Source organism: Gymnoscopelus microlampas (genome assembly GCF_963454915.1).
Source record: "Gymnoscopelus microlampas genome assembly, chromosome: 2".
Lineage (NCBI taxonomy): Eukaryota > Metazoa > Chordata > Actinopteri > Myctophiformes > Myctophidae > Gymnoscopelus > Gymnoscopelus microlampas.
The window spans coordinates 38,668,451-38,689,053 of record NC_139939.1 but is presented as its reverse complement, the minus strand read 5'-3'; the positions used below and the strand labels follow the sequence as shown (position 1 = coordinate 38,689,053).

Sequence of the window (20,603 nt, the reverse complement as noted above, 5' to 3'; positions counted from 1 at the left end):
TTGTGACAGGCCTAGGTGGTCTCTGTGTGTGTGTGTGTGTGTGTGTGTGTGTGTGTGTGTGTGTGTGTGTGTGTGTGTGTGTGTGTGTGTGTGTGTGTGTGTGTGTGTGTGTGTGTGTGTGTGTGTGTGCGCGCACACACATGTTTTCAAGGGGGTGGGGTGGTTGTGAATATATGTCTCTCTGTGTGCACGACTGTGCGTGAGCTAAATTAACAGAAGAGCAAAGTAATGCCAAAATTATGCAATAAGTATCAAATGCATGAGGGGAAGAATAGAAGCGTTTGTGTATGTAGCTATGAGACTGTGTGTGTGAATGTGTGCACATGGGTGCCAGACAGCATGTGAGTGATTCGGTGTGAAAGTGTGCCAAAGTGTGAGAATGTGTCAAAAGTTGCATCTTTTCTGTTTAGATCATTAACCAAGCTGACAATATATTCTAACACTAAGAAAATCTTGAACAAATTTTAAGCCTGGAAAAATAACTATAGTCAAAAGTGTCTATATGGAAGTACAGGAGGTACAGAGCTACACGTTGTCCAGCCTACCAGAACATCCTGTAGCCCTGTACTTCCTAAACTTAGACACAGCAGTAGTTCTTGTCCAGCCTAAGCTTATTTAAAAGCCATCTTGAATTAGGAATCTAGAATCAGGATCTACAATTAAAAGTACAACACAATTGTTTATTTACTGCACCAGTTAACAGGCAACAGTCAAAGCAATAGTAGGGAAGGGCCAGTCTAGTTACTGTTGAGTCCCTGGGGAAAGAGGAAACTGCATCCGACATATCCCATCACAGCCACTCCGCTCCGATGAGAAGGCTGTGTGTTACTCCATACCAAGGCTGAGACTGGAGTCATACGTAGCTGACGAAGATTTAGTCAAATCTACCATCTGCGGTTTGGAAAGTCGTTTCCTTTAATGTTGGTTTGAGAAGAGATGCTGAGCCTGTTGTGCTATTAACTAAACAACGTTGTGGCCCGTACTGCTGGCCTTGCAGTCCGGGCACCTACGGCCCTATTCTGGGCGCCGCCTTACCCATTATCCCTAAACTTCTTTGCCATTTTTTACTAATTTGAAAAACATTTTCAAATAGTTGAAATAGCAAATCTACAAGCTCACAATGTGTCGATGTAGATTGGCTATTTGAACTACATGAAAATGTTTTTCAAAATAGTAAAAAAAAGAGGTTTAGGGATAATGGGTAAGACGGCGCCCAGAATAGGGCCGCTAGGCTCCTGTAGCCTGATAGTGCATCGCAGGTTCGAGTCCCGTTCCCGACGATCTTTACAGCATGTCTCTCCCCAACTCTCTCTCTCCCCGTTTCCTGTCAATCTCCACCATGCATATGCTATAAAAGAATACAATAAATAAAAGGCATAAAAGCCCCCAAAAAAAACAAACAACATTGTAATCCTTTCTGCATATTTAGCATAATAGTTAGATTTGTATTTTATAAATGTTTCACAGATGTACTATACATGAACAGATACAGAACAGAGCTGCAAGTGCAGAAAGTAAGTATTAGGACTCTGTAAGATTGTTGATGTGAATGTTATCCAATGACTTGAAGATATTTTTCATGAAATATATCGATATCAAGCTTATTTACATGCCCTATTTTTAAGTAGAAAATAGGGCATAAGTGGATAAAACCAGGAAAAAAACGTTACTTACACCATATCACAATATTACGAGTATTACCAAATCCCAGACGATATCTAGACTCATCTCACAATATCAATACCAGACAAATGTGCTCCTCGGAGCACAGGTCTCCGCCAGGCCAGGTAGTAGAAGTCAATCTTAGATTAGCTGTACAAAGACGGACGGACGGACGGACGGGGGTGAAAGTATAGTCTCTGCCATGCCTTCGATATAGCAACCCCTTATCATCCAGACATTTCCAGCAAATCACTCTCTTCAGCCAATATGTTTTGAGAAGAGTAAGAAAAGAATCTGCCCAATGCCCAATACAGGAGTATACAGCAAGGCCTAATATATCTGTAATAACATTGACACCAAGGCCTAATATCAATAATAATAATGACAGATAATTTTGTGAAACATGTTACTCATACAGTCAGAGTGGACTCAATGTGGCCCTGACACCACAATTAGATCTGGTGAGGAGAGAGTGGTCTGAAGCAGAAGTAAAATGAACAACAGCTGTGCACATCTCCTCAGGGCATTCACGTCTCACACTGAAGATAGGCCAACTGTCTCTCTCTCCTCTTCTCTTCAGTCTCTCTCCGTTTCCTCCATCATTCTCATTCTCTCTGTGTGTCCCTGTGGCCCTGGACTCAGTATCAGTCAGTAGTACTAGAAGAAGTAGTGGCAGCAGTGGCGCTTGAGAATCGGAAGGTTCCTGGTTCAATCCCCGGCTAATTCTGTCTTAGTGTCAAAGTGGGGCGGCAATGGCTCAGGGGTAGAGTGGCCGGTAGAGCAACCGGATGGGAACCGTGAGGTTCCCAGTTCGATCCCGGGCTCCTCCAGAGTTAGTGTCAAAGTGTCCTTGAGCAAGACGCTGAACCCCTAATTGCTCCCGATGAGCAGGTTGGTGCCCTGCATGGTTTCCTCCGCCATCGGTATATATGGTAATGCATAATCTATGTAAAGCGCTTTGGATAAAAGTGCTGTATAAATGCACCATTTACCATTTAAAGTGTCCTTGAGCAATACACTTCAAAATGCCGTTTTTCAGTGGATGGTGGACACGCCCAACAGTTCATTAATACCAGTCAGGAATACCTGGTATACCTGTATTCCTATACATATGTACGATTCCCGGCAGCCTTTGCTGCGTGTCACTCCCCGTCTCTCTCTCTCTGTTTCCTGTCGCGCTCAACTGTGCTGTCCAATGGGGGCAGAAATATCAGTATTACATATTCCATATCCGCTGCTACTTGCACAAGATTTTTTATTGTTATTTGACCGTTTCCTTTTTTTCGCCTCTACTCTTATGATTATCCATTTTGTAACAGCAATTTGTGGGAGCTTGTATGGCAAATAATTTCACCCACTCTTTTACACCAAGTTGAAATAGACTCATAGACTCACCAAAGCGTTAAGCCTGATTTATACTTTGTCATACGACGGTGCTATTATCAACATGGTCAAAACTAAAGAAAACCACCAGATGGCCACCACAAAGGCAATACAGTAACATTACTAACACAGATAAGGAAGGAGTATTATGGAATTCAGGAAGTCTGAGGTTTCCTGCTGCGGTTTGTTTGTACTCTACTGATGATGAGCTGCAGACAGACGTTGATGCATCAAAGCAGACAGCATTGTCTAACAGATCTTGCAAGAGAAAGTTGTGAGCGTAGATTTGCCATTTTCGAAAAACAGATGGAGGAAAAAAGTGGCACATTTTAAATAAACATTTTAACACAAATCTGGTACAGGGGTCCCTGGCACAACATATTTTTGGATGGGGGGTCCGTGGACAAATATGTTTGAGAACCGCTGGTTTAACAATATTTAGGAAACAAGCCCAAATAAGCAACATTACAGAAAAAACAAGCCCGAAGTCACTTATAATAAGCAGACATGGCAACACGGGCACTGGGCACTCAGAAACACAACATGGGTAGCTTTACAAGCCCTGCAAAGTACCATTATGTTCAAGGAATTATGTCCCTGATGCCTTCTTCATATTCAATCCAAGTTTGAGAAATTGATTATTGGAATGTAATGTATTCGTATTCCATTCAATCTAAGTGGCATGTATCCGTCTTATCTGTCTGATTATATAAATAAATACAGTATGTGTGCAAGTCCATATGACTGTCCGTCCGTGTGTCTCCCTTTCTATTCATCCGTCTGTCTATATTTGTGCCTGCCTGTCTGTCGTTAAGTATAGCCTACCTAGTTTCTCCCAGTAGGTTGTGTGCCAGACTTTGGGCAGCAGAAGAGCAGCGAATGTTGAGAGAGAGAGAAAACAGGCCAAGGGTACAGGAACCGTCTCTCAACCATCATCAATCAATAGGGCCCATTCTGTCTGGACCATTCACGCTAGATAACACCGTCACCTCTCCCTTAGATGTCCTGCTGGTGCACAAGATTGCTATGTGATGGCACTGAGACTTGTGCACAAAAAAAGCACATTCTTACACACATCCTGCAGAAATCTCTGTCACTGCACGCAGTCAACATCCTGGCAGATTAGACCTGTGTGGGGCTGTCACGATTACAAATTGAAGTTGACGACTAATTGTCACACTAAAAATTGCGATTAACGATTTAATTGTGTTTTTGGCACTGACCATTGGAACATATTAATCGAAAATACATTTCCGTTTGCCTTTTAGGCTTCGTAATAAAACAATTGCACAGGGAAGATAGGTCATATAACTGAAATATACAAAGAAATTACTAGCTTTTACTACAACCTTAAAACAAACCACAAAGTGACGTGGTGTAAGCTTGTAGATCAGCTATTTCTGCTTTTTTTATGGATAAACATTTTTCAACATGGAAACGATTATGACAAAATAACTGCGATTATCTCAAATAATTGCGATTAGAACTTAGAAGATTATGTAATAATTGTGACAGGCGTAGACATGTGTCACTTGAAGACTGATAATAACCCATGTGTAACAGAAACAACAAATGCTTGAATATATATATATATATATATATATATATTATATTAAAACATATGTGCACACACAGTTACATAATATGCAAATTGCACACATGCATGCATGCATGCACCCACACACTTTCTAGGCTGTATGCAGAGGAACTCATCCATGTCAGCACGTGTGCGCACACACACACACACACACACACACACACACACACACACACACACACACACACACAAAGTCACACTCAAGAACAGGGCATAGTCTCTGGGCTAGCATGATCTCACCTGAATTGAACCCTTTTGAACCCAATTGAAACATATCAGCTGTATCACACTATCAGTGGACGTTAACCCATTTAGAACGGGAAAAACAATACGTTACTATACTTTTCAATCCGGGAACCCCTTTTGGTGTAGTTGTTGCTGTATACAGCATATAACAGCAATCATTTTGTTTAATTTATTTGAATCAAAATGCAAGTTTTTCAGAAAACTTAGGTCAGGATTTAGAAGGCATTTTCAGAATCGGCCTGAGGTCTTAATGGGTTAACACAAGACATTATCACTTAGAATACCCAACTGCCTAAGAGAATGAAGTGGTAAAAACAGACTAGCCCTTCAGAAGCACAGAGTCATGCAGGACACTTCCATGACTAATACGAGGAAATATGCAGCAGTTAGGCTACACCTAGAGCATTCGGTTCAAATGAGGAAGAACCAGAAGCACTCCTGAATGACGGCCATTGTGTCAGCGTCCAGCAACAGCTGATAGGCCAGGCAGACTGAGGCTGATGTGTGCAAGCTGAAACCACAAGGGGCAAAGTGCAGACTGCAATATAGAAGTATGAACGGCACAACAGTCTGGCTCGTTTGTGATGAAAATGAAGTTGGGGGTAAAAGTCCTACAAATTGTTATTAGTACTGGTAGTTGTATGTAGCAGTAACAATTGAAGTAACTGTAGCAGTAACAATGGAAGTAACTGTAGCAGTAGTACAAATAGTAATAGTTGTAGTAAGCAGTGTTGCAATGCTGAATCGGAAGGTGGTTGCACTCTATTTTAAAGACGTGACGCGTACGTCGCTTAACACCTACACTACAGGTCACACAATGGATAATTGATATGCATCTAGGCTCATTCCTATGTTAATTCCCTGGTGTGAGTCGGGAGCCTTTGTAAACTTTGTTGAGGTGTGAATTTAAAGTTGTTTTAAATCTATGCGTGTGCCTGCGTGTGCTCCTGGTCAAATAGGTTCCTGCACGGCGTGCAAGGCCGTCCAGTGAGCATTGCACCCCTGGTAGTAAGAGCTGTAACATTAATAACCTGAAGCTACAGTATACTGTATGTCGTAGAATGTAGAGCAAGACATATTCTATAGAGAGTTATGTGAAAGGGGGTTGAAGGGTATTCAATCACAATTCTACTCCCATGGCCGTTTACATTTTCTTCAGATATTGACACATTGAACTAGTGACGTTTTGTGATTATGAAGAACACATTTTAAGGATATATGCAAAATGTACATTTTGCTTGAATTGCAAAAATGGGGTGCTCGAGTGGCACACCAAATTCTTAGATATATTCATAGATATCAGTCAAACGTATCATATAGGAGATTTGCAACACACTGACCGACCGACACTAGAGCCAAACTGATATATCGGCCATTATTTGACTTTTTTTCCCTGATATGTCTTGATTTTAAACCACTTTCAACCAGGCGCACTTATTTTGGGAATGGTATTATAGGCGAACATTTCCACACGCATCGCGTTGCGAGCTTGTGGATCAGCTATTTCTAAAACATTTTTATTGATTAGAATTGATTTTACACGATTTAACTGGTCAGATCCTTGTTACGTTAATTGGTGGGCTAGGACGCTCCAAAATCCGATGCTAGAAACATCTAGCATCGGTCAGGCCCTAACCGAAACAAAGACAAAAAAACACTGCAAACACCTTAAAACCCTGGGTCTTCTCCTCCACCACAGGCGATGAGAAATTGACTCATTATGTGAGTGTGCACATGAGTGAGCCATGCCAGATCAAGGTGGTGTTGTTGTCGGCAACCTTAAAGGCTTAAATGACACCACTGTGCTGACAGCTCACTGCTAATGAGCAGACAAACACATCTCAGAGAGCTTTGCAAAGGATTTTCTACAATCTGGGGGTTATTCAAAGGTATTGTAAAGCAGGCGTGCGTCTTTGTAAATATGATCATGTGTGCCTGTGAATATCTGTGTAGAAAGAAGACAGACAAATAAGCTAACTGGAACAATACATGGCAATATAATTGAAAAAATAACATGTATTACAGTGATGGTTATGTGTCATATGCGATCATTCATGTAAATGTACAAAAATAATGTGACTGTACAGTATATTGTAAGTTTAGTTGACAATAGATCACTACATCACTACATTTAGCTCGTAACATAAGTATTGTGAGGAACAACATTTCAGGAAGCGGCAATTACAGTATTCAATAATAATAACATAGTCTAAACAGCTTCTGTATTGTTGGCCAGGCCAGTGGGAGAGACAGGGAGGAGAAGGCAGAGAGAGGAGGAAAGAAGTTGTGATTGTAACCGACTGGTTCAGCCTCCACACATACACACACCTCATCAGCCCCCAGACAGACAGACATGCCTGATAAATACAGTCTATCCTGCCATCCTACTTCCTACTATAAATGCACGATATCTGTGTGTCCGACTGTCCGTCTGTAGTAAACACATTTCAAGAATCGTCCGAACGACCGACTTCAAACTCGGCACACACATTTGCCAAGGGATACGGACAGATAGACAGGTGCAACGGGTAGTCTGACAACTGGTACTGCATAACCGTGTGGTGCATGCATTCCCAACATGCATTGTTCCTGACTTGCATTGCATCGTTCCCGTGTAGCCCGTAAAGTTAGACTTGGGCAATACTACCACGGTATTACGTATACTAGGATATTACAAATACCCGCGCTGTCTTTCTTTCTTCACTGCACTGTCTGACTGTCAATGTTCAAAAGCTCTTGAAAAGTAAATTTTCGTAGCAACCAAAAACAGATGTAATTCCATCAGAATTCCATCAGCATGCCTTCAGCAAGCCAAACCGCGTCATACCAAGACCAAACTCAATTAGCCCGACTCCCTATAGTACCAGATATCACAAGCCTAAAAACCCATTTTATCACCACAAGAGACTTCAGTTGGAGAGTAGGGGTCCCCTCCGGAGAGGGCTCACATATGTGTGCTGCCATGAAGCACATCTCAGCTTGATAAACAGTGCAAATTTGATCTTTCCAAAAACAAGTAGGCAGAACAGCCTCCGGGGAAGGGGGGGTGTGGAAGGAAGAAAGTGAGCATCACAGAACACCAGAGGAGGAAAAACAAAAAGGTAGTCTGTGGGGACTCGGCCAACTTGCGTTCACAGTACAGCAATGCCTAAAGCGATGGCAGTCGCTCTCGCTGAAGAACTGACGTGTTTACCATGTCGCCATCTTTGCCTGGGGTATGCGTCAAGTAAATCTTAATGGCCTCAGCGTAATGGCTCTGCTACAAAAGACAAGAGGCTTCATTGACGAGAAAACGCTTCACATGGAGTTTTAAAAACCAAGGCTTTTCAAGTATCAATTTTTATCATATTATTACACCCTGGGGAGAAGAGAGGTTAATATCACTTATCAAGTTCTCACTGAGCTGGGAAGCTGATCACCCTGTGCTGTTGCAATGCATCAGTCTAGTAGACTAAAGCTACTGGTGTTGTTAGTGAGTTGGTGCGTGTGTGTGTGTGTGTGTGTGTGTGTGTGTGTGTGTGTGTGTGTGTGTGTGTGTGTGTGTGTGTGTGTGTGTGTGTGTGTGTGTGTGTGTGTGTGTGTGTGTGTGTGTGTGTGTGTGTGTGTGTGGTCATGTGGAAGCCAAAACTCGTAACTGAAAACAAAATTAGATATTTGTCCAGGCTGTGTGTGTGTGCGTGCGTGTGTGCGTGCATGCTTGTAGTGTTTTAGTGGTGAATGGCCAGTCCACACCAATAGGCCCACCTGCCTATCCAGCACACTGTGTAGTTTACTTCTTCATATTTCAGTCTCACACTTGAACTTTGAGCGCAAGTTCAAAGGCTACAGTATGTTGTGCATGCCACTTGTAATACTGCCTCACAACAACAAAAATATCTGGAGAGTGCATTTTGAGTGTGTGTGCGTGTGTGTGTGTGTGTCCTGCATGTGTGAGAGAGAGTGTCTTGTTGTAGACGAGAGTAATTTAGCATTCACCTCGCGGTTGTCATCATAAGAGAGAACAGCCTGTGACCTTGTACTTGATATGAGGTCATAACTTGGGAGAGGACTGCTGAGGAGGCTAATTCACATGCAGGTGTGAGTAGCTATCGCTAGCCCCTTTCACACAAGGTGGGAATGTTGCGCCATTATTCCATCTTGCTGTTCTGTATAATAAAGTACATACAAACAAGGAATGGAGGGGGGGGCGTTAAGCCGGTAGCAGAGCCAGTCACAGAGCCAAATTGTCATCCGTGTAAAAAGGAAAGCTGGCAGGGCAGGTGTGTGATGTCTAACATCTGGGCACCTTTCTGTCTTGAACTGCTAAACAAGAGAAAAGAAAGAAATAAGAAAATAAAAGGTTGTGACCGCTTTCTCTTCCATACATCTGCATCTCTCCCCTTCCTCTTTCCATCTAAGTAAATATACAGTGGCATCAATTCAACAGATTTAAATCAATTAACCTAAATGAATAGGCCTGGTCTAAAGAGATACATCTTTTGAGTTGGTGTCTTGAGAAATAAATGGCTATAGTTATAAATGTAGCAAATATATCGGCAATAGCTGTCATCTCACGTTGTGCAGTGCATATGTGCGTTTATGAGAGAGGGGGAGAGAGGGGGAGCGAGAAAGAACTCGAGCGAACGAAAAAGAGGGAGAGTGAAATTACGTCACGAAGTGAGGTTTTATTTTTAGAATTATCTTTTTGATGACCACAGAGTAGATTATTGCATACTCGTCATATTTGGAAAAACACATGTTGGTCGGTGAAGGAAAATGCTTCAGTACCAGAGCTTCCATGTTGTCTTGGTCAATGGTTTTGTAAAATAAATACGTCTATGACAGGCCTAGTTGTAAATGTATAGAATCTATTGACAACAGCTAAAATCTTAACGGCACAGTGCAAGATTAGATGCTGACGCTGTTACACATCACACCTCTGACATGCCATGTAAAAGCAAAGCACACATAGAGGCAGCTTTGTTTGGTTCTGTGTAAAAACTCTGCCGGCATTAATAATGACGGATCTTTTTATGACAATATTGCTCGATCTCCTTCTAAGGCCTCTGTGTATATTAATGCTAGTGTTGAGTGCATGAGTCAGCGTGTTTTTATGAGCCCTGTGTTTGTAGGGTGCGTTATAAGTGAGTGGCTGTGTGTCCATGTGTATAAGTGTGTGTGTATAAGTGTGTGTATAAGTGTGTGTGTGTGTGTGTGTGTGTGTGTGTGTGTGTGTGTGTGTGTGTGTGTGTGTGTGTGTGTGTGTGTGTGTGTGTGTGTGTGTGTGTGTGTGTGTGTGTGTTCTATGATGTGTTGCTGACCTCTGTGCAAAGCAGAATCATCTGCATGTCCTCTGCTCACTTAATAGCAGAAAAACAGCAGTAGATATTCCCTGTTCACTTTTGTAAGGAATTAAGACGGCAGGCCTAGATCAGAATTACAAATCATCTTTTAAAACATAATTTGTTGGCCGTAATAAGCTCTCTTTCTCCCTATAGTCCCTCTGCCCCACTTCTGGTCGTATAATAAGGCAATAAATGATGTAAAATTAATCTTTAGTAAAATTGCAGCTACCTTGAGTAAATTTAAGGTATCCCTGTGTTCTTTATTTATCAAAGTGGGTTGGTGTTCAACAGCATTCAATTATACACAAATAATGACACAGATACTAGAGAATAATAGGTAAACCAAAACTGTTAACAGTATTATTTAGCAATAAACTAAGTATCTTCACTCCAATCCGTGTACGGTATGAGTCTACAAAAGACAATATGCTGCTGGGAACCAGTCAGAATAAATAACTGACAGATTCAAGGGGAAGGAGCTTAACTGTCTGTCTTTCCGTCACTGAGGGTCTCCCGCAGCAGGTGTCCCAGCTTTCTGTGACATATCTGGTAATGTTCCCAAGTGTCATTTGTCAGATGGCTAGTGTTTATAGTATAAACAATGAGTTCGGAGAGAGACATAGGACATCAAGCCACCCACACAACAAAACTGTCTAGCAGTTCACTGGACATACACAGGGTTTCATTGTTTTTCATTGATTGTACAAACATCACATATGCCTGCCTATTGTGCCAAGCGTCTCTGGAAGCGCAGGTACTCAAGCTTGTCTAGCATCAAATACAGCTTGATCTTGCTCTCCTTTGCTTACCTCCACTATTATCCTTCATTCTCAGGTATTCTACCATCTGTCTCAAAGATTTAGAGGGGAAATGATATCACATCTCATATTTCAGTGCCTTGCTTAAGGACACTTCAGCTAAACACATTGCTGCTAAGTGCACACAAACTGAATGTCAGTAATGTCAGTAATAAGTTTCTGATTATGGACATAAGGGGCAAGTACCTGAATCTGGAGGGTCCAATGTACTACACATTTTGCATTTGGTGTGGTTTTACTGAGCGCATGCTGTTGCCAAATTAGTGCAGTAATAAGAATATTGAGCAGAATGAATATTTCAGGATAGTGCAGGCAAAGAGATACAGAGGTAGTGAGAAAACAGATAAGTCAAATCATTTGGGTAATACACATCTTGAAATGGGCGTCTAAAATAAATGTCTAAAATCGTCACATCTAAAATAAATGTCTACAGGATTTTACAGTGTTAAGGACAGAGAATGCATCCTAAGGCTGTCTTATTTGTCAGCACACAGAGGTCTCTAAAGCTCCGTGGCTGCACTATCTGATCTGCTGCTGGCTACACAACCATGGCAGCAGTGGACCAGGTAAGCAGAAAACAGACACCACGCTTAGACTGGGGCCATCTAAAAACAGTTTGAACACACCTTGTACTGTGTGTGTGTGTGTGTGTGTGTGTGTGTGTGTGTGTGTGTGTGTGTGTGTGTGTGTGTGTGTGTGTGTGTGTGTGTGTGTGTGTGTGTGTGTGTGTGTGTGTGTGTGTGTGTGTGTGTGTGTGTGTGTGTGTGTGTGTGTGTGTGTGTGTGTGTACACTAAACACAATCCTATTCTTGTATCGGTTGCCATAGATGTTTAAGAAACATTGCATGTGTGTGCGTGTGCGTGTGCGTGTGCGTGCGTGTGCGTGTGTGTGTGAGAGAGAGAGAGATTATTGACCGACTGTCAAGTGTCAACTCATTTTGTCCTGTGTCACAGAGATGTTAAACATCCAATTCATAAACACACACACATAATGAAAAAGTAAAACTGAATGCCAGTGAGCATTACCCACACAGATGCTGTTTTTTAGAAAATAGCCTTTTTCTTTAAAAGCCTTGGCTAAGAAGGGAAAGAGAGGCAAAGTTAACAGTGTGGACAGGAATGAGTCTGATGAGGGATAAGAGAGGACAGAAGATAGGCTTTCATTCATGCATCAGTCTAGAGGGCTTTTAGTTACCAGAGGAGCAAGACTAGTCTCTCCCTCTGCACTGGTCTTAAGATATAAAATAAAATATGAATGATAGACCGTGTGTGTGTGTGTGTGTGTGTGTGTGTGTGTGTGTGTGTGTGTGTGTGTGTGTGTGTGTGTGTGTGTGTGTGTGTGTGTGTGTGTGTGTGTGTGTGTGTGTTAGATCAATGCAGGGATGCTATTGTTAAAATTCACTTCCTGGGGGGGGTCACAGGTGCAGTGGTGTTGTGGTGTTTTGGGATTCAAGCGTGTAAGGATTATATCACTTGTACTGACAAGGCAAGCTGTGGTAAACAATTGAAATGAACACCTACAAATGTTATTTCTTCATCGAAGAGTTACCTCTTCATTGAAATGACAAGAAAATTCGAAAGTTGCACTCCTCTGAGCCAGGCTAGGTTGCCTAGCAAGGGTGTAAGTCGTGGATTGCGTCCATTAGGGTGCGAGCTGGGGGGCATAGCATGTCTACGACTTACTGTGCAACTTTATGCATTCGTGGCACCCTATGGGTAGAAGTGAAAGCACTTTTGGAGGTGTCCTCAGACCTCCTCTATAGAATCCCCTCAACATCCAATTTGGGGTTCATAGGATGATGAATCTTAGAAAAAATCTGAAGTGCAGTGTACACTAAAATCCTCAGTGTTCATGTATCAATTTGTACAATTTGTATAAATGCAACATGCGTAAACTGTCAAGAGTTAAATTAACACTGAGGATTTTGTTGTGTATTTTTCTTTGGTCAACCAATCACCAAGCAGCATCCACGTCATTGATATCAATATGACAAAGCGGACAAAGAGACCCTGACACGTTGACATTTTGTGTGTGTGTGTGTGTCTGTGTCTGTGTCTGTGTCTGTGTGTGTGTGTGTGTGTGTGTGTGTGTGTGTGTGTGTGTGTGTGTGTGTGTGTGTGTGTGTGTGTGTGTGTTCACAGTATGGCCGTGCATTCAGGCAGCAGGTGAATTACAAGACAAAGAAGAATGACACCTTGGGAGTCAAACTTTATTTTTCCCTGTCACAGAAAAATTCAGAGAGGCCAGTCTGTTCTCTCTCTATGCAGCGGAGCTGTCCCTTACAGGGGAAACTGAATACAGGCACACCGCATGAAATATTGATGAGGAGGCCTGGGAGATATACCTGACATTAACCTATAGCTAAAGCCTGATTATTAATAAAATCATTGGAATTAGATCGGAAGGCTATACAATTCAGAGAAATTCTAAATCAAGACTCAAACCATTTCTAGATTAAAAGAGGATAACATTTAATTCTTTCAGGTGCTGTGCACACACCTGGCAAAACCTAGATGGATCAAATCTTCCACGTGCATTTCCACTCCTCTGTAAATGCTCAAAAATCCACATTCTATCAATAAAGCGGAAATCTTAAAAACAAAAACATCTAAAATATCACACTGAGATCATCCGACTATAGAAATTCAAAATCTGGGCTCATATTCATCAGTAGCTACTATTCTGTCTGACATTTACGAGGTGGTGGTGTTTACACCTGTAGGCTACATCTTGGCTGCCAGCGTAACAAATTCAATTACCTTTCCTGAGGATATCAAAATGACACTGGCTCAGCGTGTAATTGAGCAACTTTCAGGACAAATAAATCAGTCTCTGACTCTCTGCCACATGACCTCAGCTACAAACAAACACACAGAAGGACAGATATGCTTTTTCATCCACGGATATGATCTGGCTGCGATTTAGGGTAAAGGGTGGGAGTAGGTGGGTGGGTGCTGAGGTAGGGGTAGGCTTCACCTGTACCTCTCAGTTGCCACAAAGCTAGGAGCTGCCCTGCCTGTTACCCTGTATATACTGACCTTGCAGAGAGGTAGAATGCAAGTTGCATTCCACACTGCTAAACCACCCATCTCCTGTGTCACCTAACAGACCAGCAATAATCCTGGCTCAGTCCAGTTACACAGTTAAATATTGGTGAACCATTTGCACAATACTGTGGGATTCCACACTGAGTAGGTGGGATGGATTACTACAGTAGCTAAATGAAAATAATTTGTTATATAACCATGTGATAGTAATGTTACGTGCCGTTTTTAACAATGCATTTAGAAAGGTTAGAATTGACTCAATTTAAAAACAATGAAAGCATTGCTCCAATATGCAGCTTGCACTTAAACAACAAACGTCTAAAATGATTTATAGGCCAGGAATGCTGCAGCCTCTGAATACTCCTGTGACTACAGTCTGGGACAGGGTTTCCTCCTCCGATTTAAAATTAGTTTAGTCAATTATTCATTCTTCCTGATTAACTCCACAGCCCAAGTGGGAGGTAACCTCTGAAGAACATTGTATTAATTTGATCAGATATAATCAAGGGCCTTCGAAAATATCCTCGGACCACCACCGTGTGCAATAGAGCGAAAATAATTGTAAACACTCTCAGGCAAGCAGTGAATAAGTGTTACATTACATTGTTAGCAGCAATGAATTAAGTTTCAACTTTCAGCTTTATTTTGGTACCAGAAATTTTAACAAGACACAGATGCCAACGCAAACAACAAAAAATAGACTGATGGCTGAGGCTGATTGGGTGAGGCCCAAGTGTCTTGTAACTTCAGAAACTGTACTGTATCTCAGGGCAAACAAGATATTGTACTCTATGTAATCTCCTCCTCTGGAAGCCTTGCCTGAAGTGAAAGGCTAGGAGGCGGAGATTATGTTTTTGCCCCGCTGTCCCTCTGTCTGTTTTGCATGCACACTCGCAGTAGGCCAAGGAACCCACATTTTTTAAATTGGAAAGAAAGAAAAGCCCACCAGATGCACATCCTGGCCAGAGGGCGGCGCTATTGTCATCATAAACAAGCCAAGCCAATAGACTTATTAAGATGAAATACTGTGGACTTTTGCCAAGTTTTAGTGAATAAATAATCAAATAAATACGGTAATACATAATAACGGTGTATAATCCATGGAGTATAACGTACATTTCGTGTTTGTTAAATGCATACAAGTAACAGTGCATTTGATTTCATTGTTGGTCAAGAAGATAAGGAAAGGTTCATGTCATTGTTAAGATAAATTGTTAATAATTTAGCCATTTCATATGGATATTTTGCACTCTAATGATGAGAGAGTGTCATTTTGTTTAAAAGCAAGTTGATTAACTTTATTGTAACACTCAGGTTTACTGTCAACATTACCATTTGTCAGTTTATTTCTTATATAGAGCATTCAGCTTTATTATTACATACATTATGTTTTTTGTCAGATATTATGCTTGTCACAGACACACAGACTGTTGTGTTAGGTGTGGCATACACTACAAATGATCTTGACACTTCTGGAGAGGAGACTCAGGGCATGGCTTCTATTAAATCAGCTCATCACACAACAGCAAGGGGAGGATTAAAGATTCATGATTTTAGAAGGTGTAAGGTTATAGTCACTAGTCAGTACTCAGCAAAATCCAGAATGTTGTTAACTGTAGTTAACTGTGTAACTTGGGTATTTCACTTTTTTTCTGTCATTTTATCGTCTACTCAGGCTTTTGGGAGCACCCCGGACAGTATTTAAGTTGCTTGATTCAGTATTTAGATATTTGATATTCATTTTATCAGACACACGCCCCCTTACTCCCTATACAAACCAATTATAACCCATTTATAACATGTTTGGGGGGGTCTGGGGGGCTCACAAAAGCCTGAGTAGACGATAAAATGGCCCAATTTTGTTTTTTCAACATGAATTGCAAAAAGCCATCTCTCAAAACTCTCAAATGACATTGGGCATGCTCAACCGAAAACAGTGGCCATGGGGGGGGGGGGGGGGGGGGGGGGCACAGTCAAATGGATCACCTCAAGCCCAGGGACACGGACACATCTGCACAAACACACACTACTCCAGCTGATATATTTGATGCCTGACTGTCTCGTCACCTCAGTTGTGTGTGCAGTCACAATTGCACTTTTGTCTCGCTAGGATAAGCAAAGTATGCACTAATATGGCACCGCTTGTTCAGTTTTGTTTTTGAACTGTGCGTTATAGTGATGAGCAATGTCTGAACTGCAGTCACATCACTGTCGGGTTTTTAGTACACTCCATCATAAAGTGCATCAGTTGCCCTGGAAACATGTAGTGGTCCTGGTAAATAGGCAAATTATCCCTGAAGACATTGAAACCATAAACACAGAAAAAAATAACACAACCCGGGTCCATATGACAATATAATAGACAAAAGCGGATAGTAGGTTTTTTACCCGTCCAGAATAGATTTTCAGAATAAATGTGCATTTGTCAACCCTAAGGTGAATTTACCTCTTATGGTAATTCTGCCTCATGTCAAAATGACTTATTTCAATTTCCATCTGTGCCTTGATGCTTGAAACAGCATTATGATGCTTGCCAGAATCTCAAATCAGTTAATCAGCCTTATTTTCTTTTTTTTTTGCCTCCTTATAACAGCTGTGCATACTAGGAATAGCAGGCTATTTTGTTGAAGGAACAGCTGGGGGTCTAGGGCTACCTGTCTGATAAAGCGAGAAGCGTCTGGCTGCAGAGAAAGCCCTTCCCGGGTAAAACGTAGTTTGTTTGCTTAATAAAGCAGGTAGGACTGTCACAGTATTATGTGTGAGAATCAACTTTCCTTTTTTTCTCCCTCTCTTTTGGAGGGGGGGGGGGGGGGAGTCCAGTACCGGTTGTATCAAGGATGGGGATGTACATATCCTACTGCTCTACCAGTAGCAGGGCCAATCTCAGCACAGTAAAATCCACTGTGTTAATTTAACTCTGAAAGCAGACCATTACGGGTACATTTGTACACAGTCAGAGTTTAATTAATGCTCCAAATTTTGCTGTGTAACTGTAGTAAGTAGAAGTGACACCCTAAGGCCATTTCATTTGCCTCCACACAGTGGGAGGTGTTATATTGTTTCAAAAAGCTTTATGCCCTGTATAACATGTACATAACGACGCAATGTGACATAGCACTGTTTAACACAATGCTGTACCGGCTCCAACCTATATACTTTACCCATGTTCTTAAATTGTTCATTATATTTATAATTATATTTTGACACTTGCTTTGGCAATGTAAAGGTATGTTTTCTCATGCCAATAAAGCTCCTTTGAATGTAATTGAAGTTAAATAATTGGAGGCGGGGTCTCTCACTCTTGTCTATGGTGTTGCATGGTGACAAAGCAGTTTGACAGGTTCCACCTTGCCTCCTCCCCTTCCTCTTCCACCTACCCTCTTTCATTATTCTACCTTCACCTAAGCACTGCAGTCAAACTGTGGTGAAACGTGCGTTGCTTTCCTGTAACAACTACTTCCTTGTTCATTTTCATTCATACTCGGCTTCACACTGCAAAGTCCTTTTATGACAGAGTCACAGCCAGCCAATCATCACTGCAGAGTGCAGACACTCTGTGGCCAAAAGGAGCACTATAAGTCAGTAACACTGAGTAACCTGGATATATATAAAAACAGTGGTCTTGAAGAACACCGTCCTTAACATATATACCCTCAACGGAATACAAAAATGTGCCATCACAGAAATACTAGAACAACTCCAACTTCAGAGACACAATCATGCTTTTGTATAAAACAAGCTAAAATTGTCAAAACTGTATTTCACCTTTAGGTAATGAATTGCAGGAGCTACAACAGTCCAATGAGGATGCCATTGAGAGGGAGACACCAATGTGAAGTGTTTAACTGGTCTCTATGGGCTTTAATAATATAAGGCCAGAATAAATCATTTGGCCATCATTTTATTATTATCATTTGACCTTTTTCCAATATGGGATATAATACGAGTCACTCTACTATGCAAACACCCGACATGACTGTTTTCCTACAGTGGCGAGGTGCTTTATGTGACCATGACCTTTCAATGCAAATGAGTGCTTTATGAACAAGAGTTCTTTTCTCTCAAACATGTCCCCCTAATACAGTAGTCTATTGTCAGGCCGGGCAAGTCATGATGTCAGTATAACATGTCTGACATCTGAGCGTGTCCCTCGGTTTACCACCACCAGGCCCATCCTGAGCCTCATAATCAGCTTACCAGGTTGAAGACCGTCTCCACGATGTCTCGGCTGGAAACTTCCCCAACTTCCACCAGGCCGGCGAGGACGGCGAATTTCATCCGTATTCCCCTGATCGGTATCCCGGGGGTGACCGAGGCGGCATCGCCTGGCCGCGCGGCGCCAGGAGGCTCCTCGCTGGCCATTGTGCCGATAGATAATGAACGGACAGACGTTCACAGGTAAAGCACCTGTTCACCTCCGCAGGACGGGGAAGCGCAGAACTGGATATCGGGCGCAGAAACAATAAGCCTCGTCTAGTATCTCCTCCTCCCGGGGCGACTTTATTGACAGTCAAACAACAAAGGTGACTTCTTCCTCCCCATCAAAGACAGGTTTTTATACAACAATAAAAGACGCAAGAAGAGTAGCCGACGGTGACACTGTGAGGCTGGACGAGGCACAACTCCTCCTCACCCCCCTGGCTGCTGCTGCTGCTCCGAAACGAAACTTGATACGAGAGACGGATGGATTAAATGCAACTGAGAGCCGTACAGATGCAGCCAGTCTCGCCAGTTAACATAACAGCCGTAGATAATAATAATAACAAGAGGAATAGAGCCGTGTGTCCAACACAGTGTCCCAGTCCTCTCTGTCAGAATAGAAACGATGCTCCAGCATGTGTCATTTCAGAGGAACTTGTTATATTGTCGCTGCTCTCTCTGCCTTCAAACACTTGACAGGTACGAGAGCTGGCGAGGAGCAAAACTCCTCAAGTCCGTCAGCAGCAGCTCAGCCGGTGACCGTCGACTGTCTGTGGACAGAGGTGTCCACCCTGTCGCTGCTGTCTGTCCTCCCCAGACTCTCCTCCTAGACCCTCTTTAGATGTGAATGTTAATCCAGTTACAATGCATTTCTCTTCCTGATTATTTCACCCCGTAGATTCAGCTCCTCGTCCCCGCCATGACAGTATATAACCCTTGAGCGAGCGGAGCATGCGCAGTGCGAGGCTCTGATGGGACTCTGATGAGCCGTGGCTTGGCTCAGGTGTGTGTTACACTAACACACAGGTGGCTGTGGCTCACACACACACACACACACACACACACACACACACACACACACACACACACACACACACACACACACGCACGCGCGCGCGAACACGCACACACACACACACACACACACACACACACACACACACACACACACACACACACACACACACACACTACTCCTGTATGGTCAGACTGAGGACACACACACACACACACACACACACACACACACACACACACACACACACACACACACACACACACACACACACAATGGTGCAAAGTAACTAGGTACATGTACTCAAGTTACTTTACTGGTCTGGGAGTATTTCCAATTTTCTGTACTTTTACTTATACTCCACTACATCTCAGAGGCAAATGTTGTACTTTTACTTCACTACAATTATTTGAAAACGTTAGTTACTAGTTACTGTATTGATACTTTTAAGTAAAAAATGTGAGTACTTTTTCCACCACTGTGCGCACACACACACACACACACACACACACACACACACACACACACACACACACACACACACACACACACACACACACACACACTCAGGCAAATAAAGAACGGGGTGTCACTGCATATCCAGTTACACTGAGATACTCGACCCAAAGACACATTATGCCTAGAGACATCTAGAGGAGTGCAACGTTAATAATCATAAGTCATCCTCCTATACCTAAATGTTTCGATTTTAGAATATTGAAATTCAAAACAAACCAATTTCCTCCTTAAAGGCCCAGAGATATAAGCCCCAAAATGGACACATATAAGGCTATATTTAGTTTGCATTACAGTATTTGTTTAATAAGTATAGAAGCTATGTATTGAATGTTATGTAAATGAGAATTAGCATGTGTTTTCTGTAGTGTGCAGAAGAAAGGAACACATCACTGACAGATGCATGGATGAATTATAAATTAACACTTTTTTTTCTTGTCTTAAAGGCAGAATAGAAACCAGCACTGATGAAAAGCGACAGCCCCTCTATTTTCAAATAATGTTTACAAGCTTAGGATGCACTGTCAAAGATTTTGTCTATTCATGAATAGTGAATTATCAAATGCAATAAAATGTGTTGTGTTGAGTCAGAGAGTTTTACTCCTTAGTGAATTGTTGCCTATTTTTTATTCCATGAATGCCTGATCATGTTTATTTCAGTGTCCTGTAACACACACACACACACACACACACACACACACACACACACACACACACACACACACACACACACACACATTTATATGTATTTTATACATATATATATATATATTATATAACCTAATTAATGCATG

The 20,603-nt window shown here is 42.0% G+C and overlaps 1 protein-coding gene across 6 annotated transcripts in view; it reads right to left on the bottom strand.

The window, feature by feature from the left end:
- The window catches only part of lrba (LPS-responsive vesicle trafficking, beach and anchor containing), a 294,320-nt gene extending 275,124 nt beyond the window's left edge, over positions 1-19,196 (bottom strand). For all 6 annotated transcript variants that reach the window (XM_084068296.1, XM_084068297.1, XM_084068299.1 and 3 more), the window contains exon 1: positions 18,276-19,196. In XM_084068296.1, the coding sequence (XP_083924422.1) occupies positions 18,276-18,440 (165 nt within the window). In that variant the 5' untranslated portion in view covers positions 18,441-19,196. The remainder of the gene's footprint in view (positions 1-18,275) is intronic.
- Positions 19,197-20,603: the final 1,407 nt, after the last annotated feature.